Consider the following 26,064-nt stretch of genomic DNA (forward strand, 5'->3'; position numbering starts at 1 on the left):
TTTATTAGAAGATAAAAAGAAATCAGCTTTACGAACGGTAAATGGAACAGAGAGGAATGACTTGAATACTGATTTGTTAGTAGTCGTTGGATAAATCCTGTGACTCACGCGCTTTCACTGGCTTGCTTACTTAATCCATTGGACGAGAATAAGTGACATTAGGAAGGTACTTATTCTATTTTTAAATCCTGTTGTTAGATAGGATTTTGTTTCGTTTGTGGTCTGTGCATGTACTAGCGAATATAACGAGCTTATTAATGAAGATTTTTGTAGAAATTGCCTTTCATAATATACATAATCATGTCATTGTGGCCTAATAGTTAAACGTATGCCTCTCTTCTTTTGATATGCGAAATTTAAAATTAGATGACCTTTCCCACTGTGGGTTTACCTATATGATAAGGAAGTACCAAACTTTTACTGAGTAAAACCCATCTTTGTTCCTTCTGTAGTCCTTTATATACCAGGGCCGCAGTAACTTTTTCTAACAAATGAAATGAAATACGTGAGGACACAGTGCCTTACAAAAAATAAATAAAAAAAGTTAGGAAAAAAGGAAGAATTACATTAACACACCCCACGTGAAACGGCCCTCCCTTAGCATAATGCCGAGGCCCTATACGGGACAAAAGCCTCAGAGCGATTTTCAGCGAGAGCCGAACAACGCTGCAGCCCAAATACCAATACCTAGGAGTTTGGATTGTCTACTTCCTAAAGGACAGTTTCTAGATTTCACACATTACGTAACTAAACTAAATAACGAGTTGCAAATATATCGCAATGTAGCTAAACACTAAAATAAATAGTTTTACGTGACTCCAAATAGGATTTTCATTGTTTTCCGCGAATTTCCGTGTGGCAAATGTTACATGTCTGTTACAGAATTTTCCTGTTCTTGGTTACATTTGATTTCAGAAGTTCTAAGTGTACATATCTACCATATGTACTACTTCTAGATATATTGGATAAAGAACCAGCAAGCAAGATACCGTTTAGGCTGCAAGCAGAAGCGTCAAGCTAAAGGTTAGAGCAGATATAACGCATTAAAAATTACTTTTCTTGGCAGTAGGGCAAAATATAATCATTGTAGTCTTTATTGTTTGGTCGTTGACAGTTGAGTAAGTAATAATTATTGTTTTTTTTTTTGTAATGATTTTCTTTCTTGGTGCCTTGCTTTCCCACGAGGCAAACTTATCATTTTGTTCAAGTTAAGCATCATTTTGAAAGCATTAGGGTAATTTCTTTTAAACTGTACTTTAATAATAGTGCTGAGTTTATTATCACGTTTAACAATGATATTAGATATCACCTCGTTACCCAATATGCATCATTAAGCTAATTAGAGCGTGAGTAAAGAAAACATATACAACAAATAGTTTTAGTAAATTGTAGTTAATAACAAAACATTACAAACGAGTAAATTATCAAAATAGACGCCTTTAATGTACCTACCATATTTTATCTTCTGTGACGAAGTTTTTCCGTTTTCTCATAACTTAGGGAAGCCATTTTCTGGACAGTATGTGTAAGAACCTTCGAAAATAATATTTTGGTGAGGAAGGCGACATACCTACTAGGTAAGGACGAATAATTTTTTATTTGTTTGACAAAAGTACCGAAACTACTGAACCAATTTGAAAAAATCTTTTACTGTTGAAAAGCTACATTATCCTCAAGTAACATGGGCTATATTTTGTCCGGGCACGATAATACATAAGTTCCCTCGGTGCGCGGGTCAAACCACAGGAAAACAGCTAGGTAGTTACTCCTGCGTTTGTGCGGACGGCGCATCGGGTGTCACATCACAGCTAGGTCGTTTATGCAGCGAGTCTAGCAGTAGAAATATCCATTGGCATTGTGTGTACCTAGTAACTTCTTCTAAAAGGTCATAATCCCAACACTCAACATTTGCAGTAGATTTACTTTCTCGCAATTTTGATCTTCGCACCATTCTTTATTAAACCAATAAATTCTTCTCGTACAACAAAACTAAAAGGCCATATCACAAGCTATTTATTCTTAATTCATTTTGAACCTTATTAACTACAGTTATAAAGATCAAAATTAATTAAGCACAATTAAAATTCGCGGTCACTTTAATCAAACAAAATCCGATCACAAGTCGATTTATTGAGCGATCACCAAAACTTGTTCACTTTCCTCCTGACTATACGTCTGTCTCGCTCTTTCATATGACATATGTGATCATATGATAGAGATAGACATAGTGGAGGACAATATGTCACAGAAGTATTGCTTTCTTTGCCTTGTAAGTAGGTTGCTTTGGTTATATCAGGTGTAATATTTAGCGAAGTTGTTGAGGCTAGTGTGACAGGTATTATTTTGGTGTGATAGTGTTTTTTTTTTCTCTGGATGTAAATTGGAAACAACGGGAAGGGAAACGTGACCATATTATTGTTGAACGATCTGATATTTCCGGATAAGTAAAATAAACTAATAATATAATAATATTTCATAATTCTTAAAATTTTTCACACGAACTTATCTGTCTTCCAAGTAGCTAGAAAAAACCGTCGCTTTTTGACAGTTAACATTTTTATAAATTGTTGCACTTATGTTAGGTACTTTAAAACTTGATGTGTTAATATTTTGTAAGAAAATTATTACAAAATTGTCAGGAATAATTTTCCAAACCCACATTTGTGACAACCACCCTACATTTCCACCTCAAACAGCTCTATAAACATAAACATAATCACCATGCTCTCATATATCACGACTACCATGGCCTTTGTCTCACAAAATTGTCCCTCTATCACCTCTATATACTTCCTCTCACTTGATTATGCGATGTCTATTAGCAAATGCACCGGCCGGCTCTCAGTCCGCCACGCGACGCGACGGGCGACGCACGCGTTTCAAAACAAGCGTCATGAACGCAAAATATAAGATCGTGCGAAAATATTTACGTACCTATTTGTGTCTGTGATTTCCAAGTGGTGTTCTAGTATTTAGATATTTAAAAAAAAATTGTGTTTAGGTGGTATTTTGTTTGAAAATTTATAGGTAGGTGTTTTTTTTCGGTTTTAGAAATTTTTGACTGTTTTAGTTTTGTTTAGAAGTGTGTTTGTATTTTGATTAAAAGCCTTGATATTTTGACTGAAAGTAATGTTTGGATTGCTTTCATTATTTAATTTATTAAAAAGCATCAGGGTTAAAGTTTTATTGAAACTGTAATTTATTAATGGTGTTGACTTTACTATCTTAACTTTTAACAATGGTATTATCACCTCGTTATATAATATGCATCGTTAAGCTAATTAGAGCCTGAGTAAAGAAAACATTAAAGAACAAACAGTTTGAAAACTTAAGTTAATAACAAAATTAGAATATCACTATATCATCTCATAGAATATAAAATTAAATCATCAAAATAAGCTATCCAGGTCACCTATAGGAACAAAAAACAAAAACAAGTCTTTAAACACCATTAAAAAGTGACTATATTTTGCAACAACTGTCACCAATTTATCTTATTTCTATTCGTTCATTCACTCATTCATTCACGAGACGTGTTTCATTAATCATCATGGCGACGATCAAATTCTCCGCCCACAAGATAAAAATTATTCATTCAAGCCTATTATAGGCAGAAACATAAGCTTATAAACTACTGTGACAAACTAAGTTCCGGAGTTTTTGTTTCTATTTTGATTAAGAAATCTGGATAGGCTGTCTTCAGCCTATCCGAATCCTATCAGATAGGATATGAAAATATGTAATAACTGTAAAAAGTAATCGTAATTAAAAAAAAAACACAAAAACTAAAGAATTGTGCATAGACCACAATTTTTATTATGTGATTTAATTACATTCCTGAGAGTAATTAAAAATTAAGGGCTTCTGAAACAAAAATAACTTTCATGCAAAGCTAAAATTTCAAAACAGATATATTTTTAGCACAGCTTTGTATAGCAACTTATATACATATTATCTCAAATTAGCGCAAATTTCATTAGTTTGTTCTGTCATTTCGTATTTTTCCTTATACTTCAAAGAGATTACCCAACCTTGAATATAACTGTGCAAAACACCTAATTAGCCAAAATCTCTTTAGCAACATAAACTCTATAAAAGTTAAATTGCAACATTAGCGAAGCATTTCATGAAATTATCTGTTTTTATTGTTTATTCCCACGATTATTATCTGAGCGTCAGCCTGCATCCGCGTCCGAATAATTATACATTCAAATCTTATACATTATAATACTCATATTACTTGAGTATTTTTATTTTTAAGTAATATTTTTGGTGAATTCCTACATAACAAAGATAGGTATTGTCCTCATGAAAGCGAAAAGAAGATATATATAGTAGAACGTCTTAATAGCAAAACAACTGACACAATTTTAAAAATACTTGAAAGCAGTTCGTAAAAAAAATTAAATAATTTTAGAGTGACATCACTTTCTTGGATCATTGATTAATGTTTTTAGGATAGAGTTATTATCGCATACCCATTAAATAACACAAATAATGTTATTATCAGATTATTCATCAAAAACACATTGCAATAATAATCAACAAAAGGATGAAACCCAAAAAAAACTAAATTGAATGTACGGTTTTACATATTCATATAAAAGACATCAACGCGTTTAAGTAATATTCGAGAAAAATAAAATTATTTTTATTCGCTTAATTACGGCTTAACAGCGCCAATTATGATAGTGTTTTTGTGATAAATAGCTTATATAAAGTGTTTATATATAAAGCAGAGAAATAATTGGTACGCATGAATTTATTCATGGGATTTACCGGTAAAGAGATACGGGGACGTAAATGAAATATGCGTACTTCATAGAAAAATTATGTTGTTGGAATCAATTTGAACAATTTCTTAAATGTAGATATTATTTTGCAGAAATAGTTCAATACTAGAAATACCACGTAGATGCATACATGTATATAGCATGGGGTGCTATTTCAAACTCGGATCAATTCGTTATCATCTTTTTTTCCATAGGTATATGTAAGAGTCGGCTTCCAGTCTTAATCATTTGCAACCGAGCAGAGTACCAGTTTTTACATATTATATGGAGCTACAATCTATTTGACCTTTTATGCTAGCTTCTAGCCGCGGTTTCAACCACGTCCCAGAAGAACTGCTTCAAGCACATGTGTAAAATGTCGCCTATTATTACATTATTCATTGATTTCATCTTTCATTAAAATCCACTGGGCAGTATTTTTTTATCGTTTACCACCACACACATCTTTCGTATTATAATAACGATGGCATTGCAAACCAAACACTAAATTCTTCACCTCACAACTTCCGAAGCCATTTACCAAAATCTACAACCCAATCGCAATAGATAAGATCAAAACGCCATCTACCACAAATCGGTATCACGAACCGACACAAACTCGTATGTTTATCTGTTAACCGACGACAGTAAGGAGGTAACGAGCCACGATCTCGCACTACATACTACATCGTGGCGACCCGAGCGAACCCGTGGCATTTCCTTATAGCACGCGAAATAGTCAAACAGTATACTAGAAGTAGTCTTATAGTGTACGAAATACTCCATTAGTCGGTATTAGGTATTGATTTGTAATGGGCTGTTGGGAAAGAAGGAAAAATATAAATGAAATTATGTGTATTCCGGTATTAAGTAATATTGATAAGCACTGATGCTCAGCTGCATCTGGTTAGACTGGAAGTCGACCCCAATATAGTTGGGAAAGGCTCGGGAGATGATGATTCCTGTATTAAGTAACTGTGATATTCAATGAAGTAAATGCTGTGTGTTATTTCCAAACATCAGTTATACTTATATATATGATAAAGCTGGAAACTTTGTTTCCTTGAACGAATTAATCTCAAGATCTTTCGAACTAATTTGTTATCTTTTAGTGTTGAATATTTATCGAGGAAGGCTATTAGACACTTTTTATCCTGTGTGCGAAATAGTTTTACCGCGTCCCGACACAACTTCATGCATCAAAAATCTTTCTTTATTCATTCATCAACATTAGGGGATCGAACTGCCAGATACTATTTTCCTCATGAAAGAAAAATACATACTTAAATTTTCAAGACTACATCAAACAACGTAAAATCCAATAATATCCACATAAAAAATAAATTTCGCTCCAATATTAAGGCATTTCACATCCTATCTGCAACTGTGTTCATTTTTACTAAGAACTCACAGCATTTACTTTCTTTGCTCCGTATGAATACAGCCTTAAATACAGGCTGCCTAATATGTCGGTAGACTTGCAACTGGTTGTGAATGTCTGTGGAATGGCGATATTCGTAATATTGCTTTAATTGGATCGATACATCACGACTTTAAATCTCGTAAAGATAAAATACCTCAAACTTGAATGGCTTTTATTTTCTTCAAAAATATCTCTTTTTATTCTTATTTAATTATTATTTATACACATATTATTTTAATATACTATATGGTATAAAGAGGAATAATGTTTTCGTTAGTTTGTACCCAAAAGGCTCGGAAACTATCGCCCATTTGATATACCTTTTCACTAATGGAAAGCTACAATCTTCCTGAGTAACATATTTTATCCCGGTACGGGCAAATATTTCGACCCGGACCCCGGACCCGAGTGCAACCGCTTGCAGAAGCTGAAAGAAGAAAACATATAACAACATACTCTAAGTTGCAAATTAGCCACAATAATACGATTGTTTGAGGAGAATCTACATATGTATGTAATCAAGATAACAAGATGCTAACTCATCGCTTACAAACATTATATTAGCGCGTTCCCGTCTGTTGCACCTTAAATGATCGGTGTAATATGCAGTATCATACTTACAATACAAGACAATAAGATTAAGACTAGCCGTCCAACCCGACTACGCCCGGTGTACGTGTATTCAGATATAAGTACACCGGGTTTAGGCTTTTCCTATGTATTGGTGAATTACTCTATGTATTGGTAAAAACTGCAAGAAAATCTGTGCTTTGTGAATTGCAGTTGTATCGCGAACAGGCAGACAGATACGAATATGTAGCGATAGCTATATGTAGATGACAGACATCACTAACTATGAAACTATCAAGTTTCAAGTCAAAATAAATCTGGGATAGTGTATCAAACGATCTTTGTTTTAAAAAATAGATTGTGTAAAATTCATAATACATTTAATAAGTAGATATCTTAATAACTTCCCTGTCCTATGAGTCATATGTGTTACACACCGATTTTTAACTATTGTGTCTACATCGTGGACAGTGAAGTGGTTAAGGTAAAATTTAAAATAGCTCAAAATATTTAGCATTAAATAATTTGCAACTTGAGTCACACATATTACTGCAACCGACCCGGATTCAATGCCACCTAGCTTAGTAACAAAAATTACTTATCCTGAATTCCTTCTATACTGCAAGTTAACATGTCAAGGTTAGTTAGACAAAGTGTTTGTACAATAGTTAAACGGCTGGTATTTGAACCCGCGACCTCTTGAACCCTCGGTAGACTAACCTTCGTAATACGGCAGTTTCGCAACCCCTTCGAGGAATTGGTAAAGAAATGTTTCTTTTGCACATTTTATTTATAGGTAAATAGTTTTAGTTTTATTTGTGAGGGTTAAAGACGCTTACTTATGAGTATCCCTAGGCCGAAAGATCTATCTTGCTAATGCCCGGTTCTTAAAAAAGAAATAAAATCGAAAATGTGTATCGATACCACTATAAATTTCTTCTATCAAATTCAAAGACGTTTTCAAAAACAAAAGATAGCCCCAGAAAACTCACTAAAAGCACCTTCGCCTTGCTTGTGTCGCTTACTCTTTTTTATTCGATATCAAAAGAAAATAATAATATTTATTCCACAAAACATCAACCTACCCAGACGAATTTTAATCGGCAATCTAATGCATGTAGTTTCTTTTATAAGCGAATGATACCACAGATAGTTAACAAATATTTATGCACATATAAAGCTGCACTGACCAAATAAATCAAATTATTCAAGGCTTCGTGCGCTAACGATTAGGATCGCCTATCATTTTTGACTAAGTATTAGCTTTTTTTTATTTAACCAAAGCTGTGGTCGTATTGTTTTGGGAAACTCCAGTGACAAAGAGATTTAAGAGCCTATTATTAAATTCATGCTATAAAACTGTCGTAAACTTTTTTCCCAACATGTTCAGGGTTGGTTTGACCCTGCATATGGTCGTAAAGTACAGAAAATCAGTGTCATAGTAGCACCTATTGGATACTAGATATAACCTTGTTAAATTGACATAGGTCGTATTAATGAAGAGAAAAATAAATATAGAATCAGAAGGGTGGATAGTCACGCTGGCCACTTTGGATTTTGAACCACTTTGAGCACCCAAATAGTCAGATTCAGTCAAATTAATTTCTCAGATTTTAGACTATCTGTGTACCTACCGAAGTTTATTAAGATCGGTTCTGCATTTTTAGCATGTAATCCGATAGACCAACATTACTTTTGCATTTACAATAATCGTATAAGTAAAGATTTTGGGAATCATTTTTGAGTACAAAGTTCATCATTGTAAAACTGCAGTAAGTCTTTTAATAAAGCATCAAATATAATTAGCATAAGATCACAGCATACTCGCATGCTGTGAGGCAACTACCTCTACATATAACGTGTTACCCGATCGCTGTGAGAAATGAGCTATTGTACGGAAAGTACCCATTGTGACGCAGCTTTATATTGTCCTGCCTCAAGGAAAATGTGGAATAAATCTTTCTTTAAAATCAATTTTGGATATTTTATTTATTCTTTATTTAAATAGCAAGCAATTTGTTGTTTTGTTTTGTTTTTGTTTGCTTTTACAAATAGCAACAATTATATCATATGTTTCCAGTTATTCATCACGAGGCACTAGGAGACTTCGATTTTTATTTTATAACTAGCTGATCCCGCGAATTTCGTATCGTTCGAACCTTCCCTGGACCTCTACAAACATCCAACCAAACCACAAAACCAACCAAACCAAAATCAGCTCAATCGGCCCAGCCGTTCTCGAGTTTTAATCAGACTAACGAATAACAATTCATTTTTATTTATACATATAGATTTAATTCACGTTTTCTTCCAATTTCCATCAAGGGTATAGTCTGTTACATATCCAGTGAATTTTCACCAAAAATCAATGCAAAATCCTAACAATTTCATAAGCTACGCTATTTCAAAAAGATTCTTTTCACATAGGAGAATCTTCAAAACCTCAATGCATGATGAATCACACTTTTATGCAACTAAAATAAACCAAATTAGGTATATTTACAAACGCCGAATTTTCGCTCGGTCACGACTCAGATGTTATCGCACAAACAATGCTTGAAATCGGGTCGATCTCAGACAAATATAATTGTTATTTCTTCTATTTTAGCAGTTTATATGAGAGGTCGATGGTATTTCCTAATATGTTACTGACGTTACGTGACTTTTTTGTCTTTTTTTTTTAAACTAACTGGTCCTCGCAGTTTCACTCGAATTTCTCGAGCACTAAATTCACTACTTACTTACTTTTATTCATTTCTTGAGATTAGTGACTTCGACCGAAAAAATAAACCCTTTGGCTTTATGACATTGGTAGGAAAGACATAGAACCTACAGTTAGCTTGTGAAAATCAAATAGTATAGTTGTGGAACCCGTAATCTTAGCGTATCTCCATCAACCAAAATGAGTAAGAGAACACCAATATTCGTTGACTTACTACATATTTAATTGGGAAGTGGTGCTACAACTTAGCAGTAGATATCAAAATAGATAGTCCTACAACTCTTTTAACTCGTTATATGCTGGAGCGCAGATATACGCTAGATCCAATTGATTTTTTATTATTTTATAATTAGCAGTATAAAATCAGTTGAGACATCTTAAATTTTATGTACACTACTTGTAAAGATTAGGCAGCAAAAACACAAGAAAAAATAATCCAATTTGACTTCACATCACCACACTATATTCGATGTTTCCTATCTCCAAAACCTTGAGTACGACACGACATTACGTATATTTACGTGTTCACCATAGACCATGGGATATTATTACCTAACTGAACGCCCTTACAAGGATGTGTGTTTGGTAATACAACCATGACTTTATGGGATTATCCTTATCGTTAAGTTTTATTTTCGAATGGCTCAGCAGTTTTAAGTAAGAGTCATAGAAGGTCCGAGGTTAGAGTATCAGACAAGTTAACCTGGATATTCGTGCCAAGTTGTCTCTCAGCAAAATCTACAAAATATGTCTCCATCTGCATTTATTTCTTTCCGTCTTTATTTCATTATCTTTTTCCTTATGTCCTTTCTTTCTTTCAATTCAGTAACAAAGGTTTGGAAAATAGCATTAGATTTTTGGATAGATAAATATTATGCTTAATCACACTATTATTTTGTTTTTTCAGATCAAAAGGAAGTCAAAATGAAACGACTTTGTTATCAACTGAAGACTTTTCTTTTGGTAAGTTTTAGTTTCTAAATATACTGAACCTCAAAAGTAATAGAATATACATAATTCTTCAAAACAGGTATATTTTTTAATGTTAACTATTTGGCCCACAAAATTAACCATAACTACAGTGAGGTAGTACACCTATTTACTTACTATTCTAATAGTAATATCCTTGATACCCAGCAGGGGTCTATTGCTAACCTCTGACAAATGATCTGTGACCAATTTCTATTGACTGTGGCCGCCTCTATTTATAGACAATAGTATTGTCTATGGGAAACTTTGGTAGGTTACCCCCCGTGGATGTACTACGTAGTAGTTTTTTTGTGATGGCTGTATCGTTACAAAGTAAAACCCTAAATTCAGTTAGTTTTATTTATTTCTGGTTTTATCAATCAACATCTATTGCTGTTTCACATCTAAATATTTACCTATTAAAATATATTTATTTATATAAAAATCACTAAATACCTCAAACTATTAAATCAGAACCAAACCTCTTAACATTTTTAAAGCAAAACTCTGTACCGATCACTTTGAATTTTGAATCTTGAACTTGGCTATGCGTGTAAGCAAAAACGCAGTAAATATCTACACTTATTCAAAAAACAAAAGCATTCTACAACCACCGATAGCAAAAAATACGCAAATAACCGATCACTTGGAGGTTTGAATCTGCAACTGGGCAATACGTCTTCGCTAAAACGCAGTAAACATATACCTCTTTCAAAAACAAAAGCATTTTACATGCAGCCATAGCAAGAAAATACTCAAATATATTTTACCTATCCTCCATACCAAATACTAACCTTATAACTTACAGACACACAGGCCACGTCAGTAAACACTAGACGCGTGTTCTTTTACTAATATTGCGTCATTGCATGACGCGCAAAAAGCGGCAAACATTTACCTTAGTACCTACAAAGAAAGTTACCTTATTCAAAAAAACAAAGGCATGCTACATCTACCCAGAACAGAAAAGTCCCCAAATATATTTACTAGCGTACCTAACATAAGCAAGCAAGCGTAGTGATTAATGCTCAATCCTTCTCCGTGTGAGAGGAGGCCTGTGCCCAGCAGTGGGACTTTAAAAAGGCTGTAACAACCTAATACTAACCGTATAACTTACAGACACAGACACACAGACACACGTCAGTAAACACTAGACGCGTGTTCTTTCACTAACATTGCGTGTGGTTGCGTCACGCGCACTTGACACACTGTGGTTGACACATACGTGTTGTGACGCCTGCAGGGTTAAAATTGAGGTTGCACGCTTTTTTTGGGACGTTTGCACGGTAGAATGGTGTGTTTTATAGTAAATCTAGGGGTTAAAACAGCTAATGTGGATGTGGGTGGCCGCATTCGAGAGGGATACACATCCGGATAAAAGTAGCCTATGTCCTCTCTTAGGCTTTAGTTACTATTATGTATTCCATATGTCATTTACATTGGTTCAGTAGTTGTGGCGTGAAAACGCGACAGAGAGGCAGGTAGAGTTACTTTCTCAGTTATAATATTAGTAAGGATAAATCATTCATGGCAATATTTAATTACATACATTTTTTTGAAAAAAAAACATTGAATCCGTTTTGTCTAGGTAACCTAGTTTCATCTTCTTTGAAATAAATAAAGAAAAAAACAACGCAACTTCGCTCAATGCAACTCTCAAAAAACTGCATCACTATGCAATATACATAACATTATCATATCGACGATCCTTTCTTTGGTCACATAATATCGCATTCGATTCTAAACGGACTGAGCGTGAGGCGCCGTTCTGCGCTTGCGCAAACCCCACCCACGACGACGCGGAAATCCCACCACTTTACTGACCATTACTTGTAAAACAAAAAAAACATAATCTGAGACCAATTTTCAACCAGCAATGTATTATACACCAATAATTTATTGATAACATTGGACTTTAAACGAACATCCTTTTTGGTAAAATTGCATTCTGATTGTCTTTGAACGATGTAGTGTAAAGGTCAATGAACTCGATTTAGGTGGCATAGACGGATAGGTCAGTTAAGAGGCATTCCATCGGACTATTGTCGTAAAAAAACTAGTTTTAATAGGTGTCAATATGCTGCTAATCCGCCTTGCTATGTTTGGCACAATTGGGTTTGTGAATCTTGTTAGAAATTACCTAGGTCATCATCTGCCTAGCCTTTTCCTAAATATATTGGGGTCAGCTTCCAATCTAACTGCATGCATCTGAGTTTTCCACATGAATTGGCTGCCTATCTGACCTCCTCGACACAGTTACCTGGGCGACCTGCTGCCTCTTAAAAAGAGTGGTTGTCAGACTTTCTGTTATGACAAGATGGTTACTCATCCACGAACCCACCGCGCCAAGCTTTGCTTAGCCTTATGATAGATCTACCCGTGCGTCTATTACTGAACCACGAGCTTTTAGTAGAGAGTAATAAAAAGAAGAAAATAATAAATATGTTAAGAAAATAATTAAGTTTTAAAACTCGTACATGATTATGACATTTAATTTACAATTCATTGCTAAAATTATGTAGCTATGTCAATGATGTGACATTATGCGATACACATTAGAATAAGTAAACTTGGCTTTAAAACTAGTTTGGAGAAAATCTACATAAGAAAATCATTTCATTTGAATTCTCGTTCGCTTGGTATTAGTCATGGTGATTATTTTAATTAAACTCATGGAGAATACGTAGGTCTATGGGGTTTCCCAAAATTCGCTTATAAATCGAAGGTCATTATTTCCGTGATTGAGGAGTTAAAACTAAAAAGTCGTTACAGTTACAAGAACTAACCTTGTTTTTGGCAGTACAATTAGCAAAAGTTATGACCGTTTTGAATCTATTTAAATCCGGGTTCTAGTGCTAGGTGCTAGGCAAACTTGTAGGCGTGTCGGAACATTATTTCCTACGAAATTATGTGGATAAATAAATATTGTTGCACAGGAATAATTTAAATAGGTAAGTACTCGACCAATGCATTTATTTCACTTGACTGCTAACTGATGGAATTGACAAGTTTTTTATACGAAAAAAAACATACTAAATACTCAATAGCTAGTTAAGTAACCATACATTACTTTCATTTTAATATTTCAAGGTAACTAAGTCTTCTTTAAACGACAATTTATAAGGATTAAGTTTATGCAACCAAAAAAACATTCAACAACTTATTTATTTGTAGTTAGAGAAAAGTTTGGTAAAGTTTTTGGTCAGGGGTCAATAAAAATAAACTTGGAGGAGTATTCTATAACTTTGAGTAAATTAATAGAGAGATACGGCACTGCTCCAGCTTAGTCCCGAGTTACACAAAATGGTGATCAAAAATCTAAAACACTGTTTAAATATTACAAACATTGTTGTAAGATAGAAGACTGTACTGTAAGTATCGGCATACCAAACTAAATATTCGTACATTTACGACAAATCGTTCTCAACATTTTCGTACATTCATTGCAAATTTGCACAATTCATTTACGCTGCTGTGAATTTTAAAATAAAATTAATTTTGTATGTGCTTGTTAAGTGAATGTTAATTAGTTGTTAGATAAACATTGACGTGGGCATGAACCTTATTATTAGAAAAGTTAGTATGTATGTAGTACCTCTATCGTAAAGTATTTAGTAACTTTATAATCGTCTTTTGTCACGACCAAAAATTAATGATCATTACAAAATTCTAGCTTCAGACACCAACCTTATATGGTCATTCAGAATTGCACAAACATACATAATAATGCAGAATTCTACCAAAGATTAAGTTATGTCTAGAAATGCAATATCTAGCCACATTTTATTTTGTAGACTGTTTGATTAATTTGTTAATATATAATGTGATTCGGCGCCGGACCCGTTACCTATATGTATTAGGGTTACCAGACGTGAGTCTGTCATTATTTAAAATAGATAATTAATGGGGTGCTTAGTGAAGGCGAGATAAACATAGATTTTGTTTAATGACGGACATTTATTAAGATAGACTTTGACTGGAGACTGAAATGTCTATCAATTTTTAGTGGCGCCTATCACGTCATACATAATGTGATTTGTCATTTCTATCGAATTAACGCATTTTTACCCTGTATTTTAAGTGTCGAAATTTTATCTGTGAAAAAGTCAATCTTACCTAATTTTTTTACATATGTAATGTATGTATGTTGTTGTTAACGAAACCTTAAAAGATATTTTATTTTTGAGAAATGAGGAAAATTGTTTGTGTTGTGTGGCAACCCTAAAAGCATTGTTCGTATAGTTATTTATGTATGAAGAAAGGTTGATCATTATATTAGGCGCCATTGACAATGGCTTATGCATTATGTGCACAGCTTTTTTTAACTGTATGAAGACGATCAGACTTTAGTTTTGGGATTTTATATCCAAATAGTAGAATATTTCTACCAGAATATCATTAATATCTACACTATATTTTTCATAACTTCGTACAAATCTAACATAGTTAGTATATCTAACATAACTAGAATTTACGAGTCTTACAATTACACACACATATTTGGTAATGCACTATTTTATTTGACACTTAAAGCATCTTCAGACCAGTGGCTCACGTTAAAGTGTCAAGTAGCCTACTTAAAATTGCTCACAAGAATGCAATACTATAGCAATATGTGGTTTTGTGGTTTCTACATTGAAATAGGTAAAACTGCACTTAGGTTTTTAGGAATCTAGTATTTTCATCAATATATGATGACTTGTGATGATAAAAGATGATTTTGAATCATAAGCTTATAAATTACTTATACCTATATCGAAAGATCGTAGGCATTTTTACTGAAGATTACGATGACAATTTCTTAGGCCCTCTGGATTTTTTGACCTTTGTGGATTAGATCTTTAGTTAGAGAACCGTTTTGGTAGAATCTTGCCATTTCAAGAAATCTTTTAACTTTACCTTATTCCTTACATACAAGAACTATTTCTGCATGAACATCAAAATCCACACCATATTCAGCTATTCACATCCATCCACTAACCTACCTGCTTATACATCGTCTAGACGAATATTCATACAAATAAATATAATCAGCAAACATTACCTCAAGTTACATAAGAGCCTGATGTTCAACACATAACACACTGGGGTTACACGCGAAGAAAGTGCCGCGTGTCACAAGGTCACGGCCGAAACTATGTATCGGGTTATTGATTGGGTGAGAGATCTTACTTTTTAGTAAGTTAAAAATAACTGATAATATTAAAAAATCTTAAGACTTGCATATTAATGCTATATATTATTATGTCAAGTCATAAGAATTTTAACTTTGTATACGTAGCTGCCTTAACTACAAAAAAGTTGCAAACTGTTCTAAAACTAGGACAGGTCTAACTCCGATATTTTGCCCGTATCTACCGTATTCTGAAACCGTATTTAAAATTATAATCTTTAGTTGATCAAGTTTAGTAGCTCTTTTACCTATGTAGTTCCATTCGCACTCTTTATGTAGGTACGTACCTACTTATTTGAACCTGATAGAACATACTGCTAGGTTAATGCTATCAAATGATTTTGATGGAATTAACCAAATTGAGTATACTTTCTTATACACGTTAGCTTAGGTAGTTAATTTAATAATTGAAATTCATATTCCTAATATAATCTTTTTACAGCATAAACTTTTGACCTTATGCGACACGAGACACAAATAGCATAATTATCAAAAATCTGTAGGTATTCAAGTCAAAATGTAATCAATCCGTGAACAGGTGTCCATTCCCAACTTGTATCTAAATACCTACCAGAAGGCCGGTTCTATAAAATGAAATAACATAAACTATGAAAAATGACATCATTGTATAATAGTGTAAGAAAACTTGTCTATTGGTCTGTGGACAGCTGTTAACGCCTAATCAAATGGTTATTATCATGTTTCTCAATATGATAACTATTATGAATCCGATATATTATATAGACTTCGCATTTTCTGGAATATCTACCCAGTTCTCCTATGGTGTTCCTAAGTATGTGGGAAAACATTTTACAAGAAGTGACTGCCTGTCTAACTCTACTAAGGTGGAATTGGAACTAATAAACCTTTCTATGATATTTATTAAATCAAAATCAAATCAAATATATTACATTTCCATTGGCCCATAGATATATACCTTAAAGCCTAACATACATATTACATTATACAAAAATTTTTAGTATATAAAGAAGCTGCATTACAATAAATACAAACTGTGGAGCTGGTAAGAGCCCTGATCTTCTGCATATGTTAAGTAGTTTATAAAAAGTGGTAACGTTCGTACAAGCTGACATAATTACGAAATTAAGATTGTGATAAGATGTTTATGGCTTAATTTAGTTTAAAAAAAAAACTGTGATTGCTTATTTTAATCACGGTACTTATACACTTTTAAACGAAGATTTACCCATTTTACGAAACAAACTTATGTACATATGTATAGCGCAATAATAAGGAAAACGCATATCTTACTAGAATTTTACTGACAGCTATTGATGGCTAATCCTTTTGTATAGAAAATGCGATAAACCACGAATATTGCTAAATCTTTTGACAGTAAATAGGTACTAAGAAAGTTGCGTATGTTGAGGAAAATAGATGCAGGTACGTAAAGTTAAAATCAATGACGATTCTGAATACAATTTCTACGAGTATCGGTGTGTACATACAGTATGAGTACAAATGCGTCTAAATGTTATTGCGAACAGTCGTAAAGTTTATATTTTATTTATAAATCTGAGGGCACGGCAGTGCCCCAGCCAAGACTCGAGCAAAGCGGGCACGGCCGTACCATCTTTTCTCGAAGCGTTTCGCGGCTATTTCAGCCCCCTGTATCTTCCATGTGAACAAAGCTAGGAGTTTAGGTTTTCGATGACCAAGAGTAAGTATTAGAACAAGCTCAGTCCCAAAATTACAAAAAATTTGAATAAATAGTTTACGAGTTATGAGCGATCAAAGTTACACCATTTTGTCACTGACTCACTCACTGACCGATCATCAAAAGTCTAAGGTACTTCTAGCAAACTTAGAACCTTCAAATTTGGCACCAAGATAGGTTATTGGCTACATATAAAGGGAAAATTATAAAAACCTTAAAACTTAATAAAAAAATAGGAAACAAATTTATATTTGCGGTTTTTCAAGAACATTGTGTATGAATTTTGACTGCATTGATAACTTTGTTATTTATTTATGTACAAAATGTTACTATTTGTTTTATTGTTACGTAGTGTGGTATATTGTTATTATGTATTAAATATACATACATATGACACACACACATTATTTCAGGGAGCGACTATTAACTTGTGCTCATGGCCAAGTCAATATTATTGTAAAGTGAACGAAACTATTGATATGGTCACAAAATATTGATTTATTATTACAAATAAAGTTGAACAGGACTTGGCTTCTATGCGATCTCAAAACTTTTTACGGTGGAGGAATTGCGTAGAGAATTGGCTTTTTTTACATTTAATGTTTTTGGTGGGATACATTTTTTCCCGAAAAGTAACTAAGTTATTTCAATAAATGCGTTCGTCAATTGGTCTAATCACACCTAGAGTGTAATTATTTATTTTCAAAATAATCGACCAGTGTTCCAACTCCCTTGCTTATTATAATTAGATTTTTTTGTTCGTTAATCAACATGAACCAAACCTGTAAATTACTTCCTGGATTAGGCTTTAACCATAGACATGCTCTATGCTCTATATCCTATATAAAAAAATTACAAGCTTAACAATCCCGCGTGCCAATATAAATAGCCTTGCAGAACCATTTGTCATTTTATTATGCGACTTTAACTAATAATACGATTATTTTCATGGCTACCTCACGAAAGGGCGTGGCATATTATTGTTACAATTTAATTATAAATCAATAACTCTATTTATCTGCATATTGTCCCCATTGGACAATCACGACATTTTATAACGTACAGTCACGAACAGAAGTCGTTAGAAAAAAAAACAGCTTCCTACTCTTTGTTTCGTAATTAGCAAAAAGTTTGTAATGCAAAAAAGAATGGTGACAGATTATGGGACTTATTATTTTTTTTGTGTTGTTTTAATATCTGATTCGTTTTATTGTTGGTCACGATTATTTATTTTAGCCTAAGGCTGAATTGTAAGTTCTAAATACAGTGATACGTATAATTTAATGAAATAATTTTAAAATTGGTATCGTTTTGAAGTCTTTAACTCATTTATTGTGTATGTTATTATACTTAGGTCATGCAACTTGAAAATCCGGGAGCAGCTAACTTTAGCATTTATAATTTTATATGCGGTACATGAACTTTTATGTTAGTTTTATTCTAAAAAGATGAATGTTTTTTACTATTAAAATAATATACTCGTGCTTATTAAAAACTACAGCTCAGCATTTTTTTAACTTTTTACTGAACATATATTTTTATATGATAAAAATATTCATATAGTAAGTATACCTATATAATTGGTATTTTTAATTAAAAATCGAGAGTTAGCAATCAATTCTTTTATGATGCAAAACAACAAACTGTCAATTAGTGAAGATATCAATCATTTAGAGAAAGTTCCATAAAAATCACCCGATACGTAGGTATCGATCGACCAATAAATGTAGGTGTGAACATAGGAGTTGAATCTAAGCGTGTCTTGAGTTTAGTAATCAAGAATCAATACTATTGGCAAAATTAAAATATTTAGCTAATTATTGCATACTAGCTATTCCTAGCGAATGCATGCGCGTCCGGGAAATTCTATCCGTTCCCGAAAAAATATAGTCTGTTTCACCCGCGGAGTGTTTAAGAGCCTTTACAAGCAGACCAAAGATTGTACCAGTTTTTTTTTAAGTTCAGTAAATAATTCATAAATGTATTAATTTGCTATGTCAAGCCGAAAAAAAAATCTATCTGACATACATATTTGATACATATCTAATAACGTAATAATTTATCTCTAAATCACTTTTGCGATCGAGTGTACAAGTTAATTTACGGTCGGTTGTAAACGGATTTCCTAGTGGTCAGCGCTTGATTGCTTGTAACTAGTAGACGGACAGACAATCTGATAATGCTTTATTAGTAGGCTTTGAAATCTAAAAATAAATATTTTTCTTATTGATATGCTGGTGATTAATTTTGTAGGAATTAAATATTTAAACACTTACTAAACGGGGTGCAATTTAGAGCGAAGTTTTACGTGATCTATAAAAAAAAATATATATAGTTTGTTTGTAATGGATAAACTCAAAAACTACGGTTCCGATTTAAAAAATGATTTTGCTGTTGGAAAGTTGCACTCTTCCCGAGTAACACAGGCTATATTTTATCCCGGTTCCACTAAGGTGCGAGTGAAACCACGGGAAAACGGCCAGTATTAAATAAAATGCTTGATAAGATAACTATTAGGTATCCTTTTAGTATTTACATAATACGTATGGCATTACAGTAATTCATGTCTATTTCAGTAATACGTAATTATGACCAATATTCCATGTTAATTTGATGTAGGTACTTAAGTTTAAATTAATTTATGAGACAGGTAAGCTTACCCACTTTATGTAACCGTCATTCACGAGTCCTAAACTAAGAAGCTAGCATAAATCATAACCTACCATAGACAATTTTAACGTTTCTCTCGACTAACGCGTTTGTAAGGTTTGTTCCCTTTTACGCAATTAGTGAGAATTGCTATAAACTCTGGGTGAATGACCTTTACACAAAGTGTCAACAAAACCTTTGTATTTCGCGTTCTTTGAGTCGATTTTATAGAATGAAAGGATTTAAATGTCGGTAGGATGCATACTTTGATTTCATGATAATTAAAAACAGTATATCCGATAGGCTTCAATATAATAACATTTTATAAGAAAATAACCGGAAAAAATAGACTGATTACAAATTCTTTTTTTATCCAGGACAAATAAATATACTAACTTTCAATTCAAATACTTGATTACTTCTAGGAACTGCGATAAAATCTCAATCAAAGGACAATAAAAAGTTCTTACAACTCATTACACATGCAACAAACAGTATCGAACAAGATATTTAACAAACAACAAGCTACTTACAATAACAAGTCATTGTGACAACGTTATCAATCAATCAATCTATCAATCGATTTTTTTAACAACCGATTTAGGGTTGTAACACATATATCAACTCGGAAAGGAATCGTTCCTGTATCGAGGCGAACTGTTCAGTATAATTTGTATTCCCTTTTTTTGAGGCTGAAAATCGTAAGATCATAATTATAATACTCAGATCCCGCTGCCATTGTACCAGGATTGTCAGACTTTTACAGACTAAAAGCCACCTTTCTTCCTTCTGGAGCCCTTTGTGTACCAGGGTCGCGGTAACTTTTTCGAAACATCTCGCAGCTCCGGGTGTATCAAACTCCTTACTGCAACGTACACCAATCGTCACGTTATCACCTCGTTTCCTAACAGTAGGCCGATACCATTTCCCAGTTGATATGTGTGCCACGATCTTTACCGGTACTACGGAACCAGAAGCGAAACCGTATGACAGTGATTATAAAATCAAAGTCAAAGCAATTATTCGCGTTATGGTTCGACATTTCTTAGAATTATAATGAATACTAAAAACACATTGGTACTGTGTATTAGATTATCTAACAATATGGGTAAGCTCTCATTCTTAGTTGGTTGATTGGTTCCACAGTTAGTTTTCATAGACAAGTTGTAGGTACATAAAATCGGTCACCTTATTAAGTATCTATCGAATCTCTCTATGGCTTTAATTCTGGGTTAAGCTCGCCGCTGTAGGTACATAAACTATCTTTATTCTTTGTATATTTATCGTTAACTCAAAATAATATGTTTTGTCAAAATATTACTATTATGGTTAATTTCATTCATTTAATCAGATCACTTATACGCATTGATTGACATTGGTATCTAGTTAATTTATTAAATATGAATCAGTATCAGTGTTATGTTATAAATAATTATGAGACAACTAATTAATCACATTGCCTTCATTTTATCTTAGAATTTAATATTCATTTGCACATAGAATGCGTTTATTGCATGGATATCTATGATAAAACCACAATTGTTTTTAATTACTATTTCCTATAGACTTGAGAATGACTAGGGAATGTCTATTGGTTTTGCGTAGTAGGTGTTTCCTGTATAATAAATCATATTGATCAATGCCTGACCTGTATAGAGCCTTTTCTAACTTCAGCTAGCCTTAACACAGTTTATGGAGCAAAGCACAAACATGAAGTCCATGTGTCAATGAGAAATGGTTATTTATTTTCTTTAATTTATAAATTAATGGTTCAATAAAAAAAACGAAATCGATTCTTTTTCTTAGATTAAATTGACCCAATACAGGATATAAATAATTTCGAAAAGTCAAGCTATTAAGTAAAAATATAAAGTTCCAACTTATTTTTTTTTTCTGATAAGGGAAATCATATTTTAAAATGAAATGCAAAAACCTATAGTATCAATTTCCGCTTTTCACATACATTACATTCCTTGGAAAAACCTTTTGACACTAGAACAAACATTTACGAAAAAATAACAATACAGTCATTTCAAAAAGGATATTTAGTAATCTGTGTCGCATCACAATTTCACTTTGTTGAAATCGGTTAAGAACTTCGTGTTAAGCGTGAGTAGGTTGTGTTCGCGACTGTCCGTAGGCTGTACAAACAGTGTCTATTGTCGTTCTAATTGTATGCAAGTGGAGCGAGGCTGGGTATGCGAGCACACAAGTGTTCGTTGCTCAATGATTTGTTCCTGTGTAAGAGGACATTTTTGAAATTGCATTTTTTTGTGTGGTTTCAAATATGTCCGCGTAACTTCTTCAGTGTCGGAAAATAACATGTTTTTAAATTTTAATTTATTTAATTATTTTGTAATAGATTAGTTGTTAGCATAATTCATTCTAAGGGCAGAATTTTAGTATTAGGTTTATTTGTAATAATATTTATGTTATGTATTTATAGCATGTTTCAGTTTTTGTATATAAAAGAATTAAGAATATAGAAATAACAAATAAGTGACATAAAATATATAAAGTTAACGTTAATTAAAAACGCTTGTCAAAAATTAATAAATATTAAAGTTTTCGCAACAATTTCTGTTCTCGATAGTACCTACAAACTAAGTTATGACTTAGTATCGTAATAAATTAAACAAACATTAACTTATAATTCGACGCTTGTCGTAATAAACTATCCGTGTTTATGCTTCAAATCCATTAAGTAATTAACATAATATTATCCTATATTTAGAAAACTTGCAACAATTGGTCATTATTTCAATAGTTATTTAATGTTTTCACGACAGCTTAGGAATTTGGTCGTGACTAATAGTGTTACAATGTTAAACTGAAAGGACTTTAGACTCGATAAAATAGAAATAATATTAAATAATATAAATAGCTTTCGACAATTATACAAAACTAGTTTATTTAGGTACTCTTTCCGTACCCGGATAAAATATAGCCTATGTTATTCGGCAATAGTGTTGTTCCAACACTGATTGGTCCTTTAGTTTCAGAGCCTTTAGTATACAAAAATGTTTCCTCTTTAAAATATTATAATAGGTATGTAATCAGTACGAAAGCGGCGATCTTTTTAAAGATTTAAATAATCACACATACCTTTATCGATCTATTATATACCCACTTGATTTCATAGCCATAAATTTCTTCTGATATTATAATAAAACAACTAATAATTTACCAAAACCCACATTTTTATGCTTTCAGTTAGCAACAAACGCTTAGCAACATATATCGTTTTGCATTAAACTGGTTCACAGTTTATTTAGGTATAAGTTTTATGCGACCTTGAATGAAATCACAGTAATTATCATAATTTTGATGATTTGGTCTACTAATCTGAGTTTTCCTCATTCATATTGTAAAGTTGATATTACGAGTATATTTAAAGTAGGTAATTTCCTTTCTTTTGAGAATAGTTATTTTGATAAATCCTTGATTTATAGATTTTTTTTTAGACCATAGATTCATAGACTTTGCGTTTTTTTTTACTAGACGTTTTTTTAGTCCAATTTTTTTAGTTTCTTCTTTATTTTTTTTCACACATCAACTGAACCAAACTTTTTGACCTCTTTAAAACCCTCAATGTCTTTGCTGTACCGCAGTCACGTTATACGTAAATATTGTACAAAACAAGCTAAGTTTGCGAAACAAAACGCACATAAACAGACAAGTCGACATAACCTTTAACTATTACTGTTTACAGTCCAGCCGGTTACGAGATAGTATCTCCTAAAACTGACTCATTGTTGACATATTTATGAAATGTCACAAGTATCAGTTTTCCGGAAAAGTGACGAATGTTAGAAAGCGATTTCAAACGTGCTCGTACTAAACGCATTAGTTGGAAACATACGTGACAAGGAATTAGGTAGGTTACACGACGATACACACGTTTGCGATTTTTCTAAATATTGTTTTATCATTGATTCTTGTTGTGCTCACTGTGCTCAGTTACTCCAGTTCTCGAAGGATCAGACAACAATTACATTATTGGCTTATGTACATTGTGGGGAAATACATAATTTGCGCTTTGGGCTTTAATTACCCTTTGATTACTGTGTATTTAAGATTCGTCAGTGAAAATGAAAAAAAAAAGCAATTATAAAATAGTTAATTTCAAGAAGCTACATATGGAATAATAACATAGTATATGAAAATGAATACCTATGATTGTTACCTTTACCTGTAATACCTTTGATAAGACTCCAACCTATCACCAATACCATTGCGTACACGCTCACAACACCTCCCCGTATGTTTCCACCTACCAAGGACGTAACTTAGTATTCAAGCTCGCTGAAGATGTTATCCGTCGGATTTCACTCGGATTTGTGTTTATTGCAGTTTTTTTGTTATTTGCGACTTGTTCTACACTTTCTAAAAGTGTTTCGTGTTTTTAAAACTTGATTGTTTTAAAATTGGAGCACTAGGTTCGTTGTTATTTCAAAACAAAAGAAAACTAGGTGTATGGCCCCTGTGTTTTTTTGTTAAGATTTGTTTAAATTAAATTATTTTTCTCAATCCAGTAATATAAAATGTGAACCCAATTCTGGGTTAAGCTCGCCGTTGTACCTACATAAACTGTCTTAATTCTGTATATGTTTTTTAAGAGTGCAATAAAGAATAAATAAGTAGTATGTTTCACAATTATTGGTTTATAATAATTAATTATGTCATAGGCAAATCCCTAAATTGCAACAAGCTAAATCCTATCTACCAACTGTACTACAACCCGGATTCATTCAATCCGCGGCTCAGTGGACAAATATTTCATAAATCGTGCAATCTCATGAAATTCCGCGCTTATTCGACACCAATACCGAATAAAAGCAGTTCAGATTATACGTATACATAGTTATATAGTTTGTATATCAGTTATGTAAAGGCGGATGCTAAGACCTCACCCTTGAACTAGTTTGTAAGAAAGACAATGCCATACTGTGGTTTGCAGTTTACTGCCTTTCAGAATAGTGTAAGTTGGGGGTGTTGGTGTAGGTAAGGCTATCTTTTAGCGCTTCATAAATGGTAAATGATACGCCTCTCTTCGTAACTTCTTATGTGTTTTGTTGCAGAGAGAGAGATAAAGAGTTTAAGAAATTAAACTCCACTCCCAATGTGTATACTGCATTTGGACCAGTGTGTATTGATGTCGAACAAAAAAATTAAAATAAATCTGTCTAATTTTATATGACAATTCTTTTGGATAAGGATCAATACTTAAAAATTGTTACAGAAAGAGATAAAAATAACAAAATCCATTTTCCTTTAATTTTGTATTTAACCCAAAAAAATACATTTGCATAACCATGCTTTAATGATGGTTATTTTTATTAAGAATATTATTGCCATTAATACGATAATTTTTGTACTTTCTTAACCACAGAACCGTGAACAAATTGAATCTCAAATAGTTTCAGAGCAATTCTCTAACACGTTTACATAAAATTACAGGTTACATGTAATTACAAGTTTGCAATTTGTTATTCAATGCACATTATGTAACGCAGTCGTATATGGTTGAACCCCACTGTGTATGAGAGATGAAGGTGTTCCGTAGATTGTTAAATGTTTTGTATGAGTTATTTACAATCCATGCAAACAATCTATTGCAATTGGAATTATGGAAAAGTCATCGAATTTTTGAAAAGTCTTATTCAGATATTTTTAAAGTCTTTAGCATCAATAGCTTGGAGCTTCCTGACAGTTTAATAATTTATGTTTCTCTACAATTCAATATGCTAGTTAGATGTAAAAATTTATAGAAATTTTCATAAAGTTCAAATCGATATCATGAGGTAATTTTATTCATTTTTCGTTTACGATTCTAAAAAGATATCTTGGAAAAGGCCTGGCTTTGCAATCGAAAATACCAATCGCTCATAGTTTCAACAGATTTTTTAAATTATAATTATATTTATGTAACGGCTTTTATCAAAATTCCAAAGGATCCCTAAATCGAATTAATACTCTCAGTGCGTACTGTGGAAGTCGGCCGGGTAAGAGGAAGTCTCGCGAACAATGCAACAGCTATGATAATATTTGTAAAAAATCGGAAGATTTTAGATCGCTTTGTTTGTTACGTTACTCCGAGTATTACGA

At 32.8% G+C, this 26,064-nt stretch overlaps 1 protein-coding gene across 2 annotated transcripts in view; it reads left to right on the forward strand.

The window, feature by feature from the left end:
• Positions 1-2,842: 2,842 nt before the first annotated feature.
• LOC110374564 (protein spaetzle 5) overlaps positions 2,843-26,064 on the forward strand; it is a 33,899-nt gene continuing 10,677 nt past the window's right edge. The window contains exons 1-2 of one of the 2 annotated variants that reach the window (XM_021332317.3): positions 2,843-3,027; positions 10,395-10,450. In XM_021332317.3, coding sequence (XP_021187992.3) covers positions 10,412-10,450 — 39 coding nt within the window. In that variant the 5' untranslated portion in view covers positions 2,843-3,027; positions 10,395-10,411. The remainder of the gene's footprint in view (positions 3,028-10,394; positions 10,451-26,064) is intronic. The other variant, XM_021332316.3, reaches the window with a different exon arrangement.

This window comes from Helicoverpa armigera, chromosome 4 (genome assembly GCF_030705265.1).
Source record: "Helicoverpa armigera isolate CAAS_96S chromosome 4, ASM3070526v1, whole genome shotgun sequence".
NCBI lineage: Eukaryota > Metazoa > Arthropoda > Insecta > Lepidoptera > Noctuidae > Helicoverpa > Helicoverpa armigera.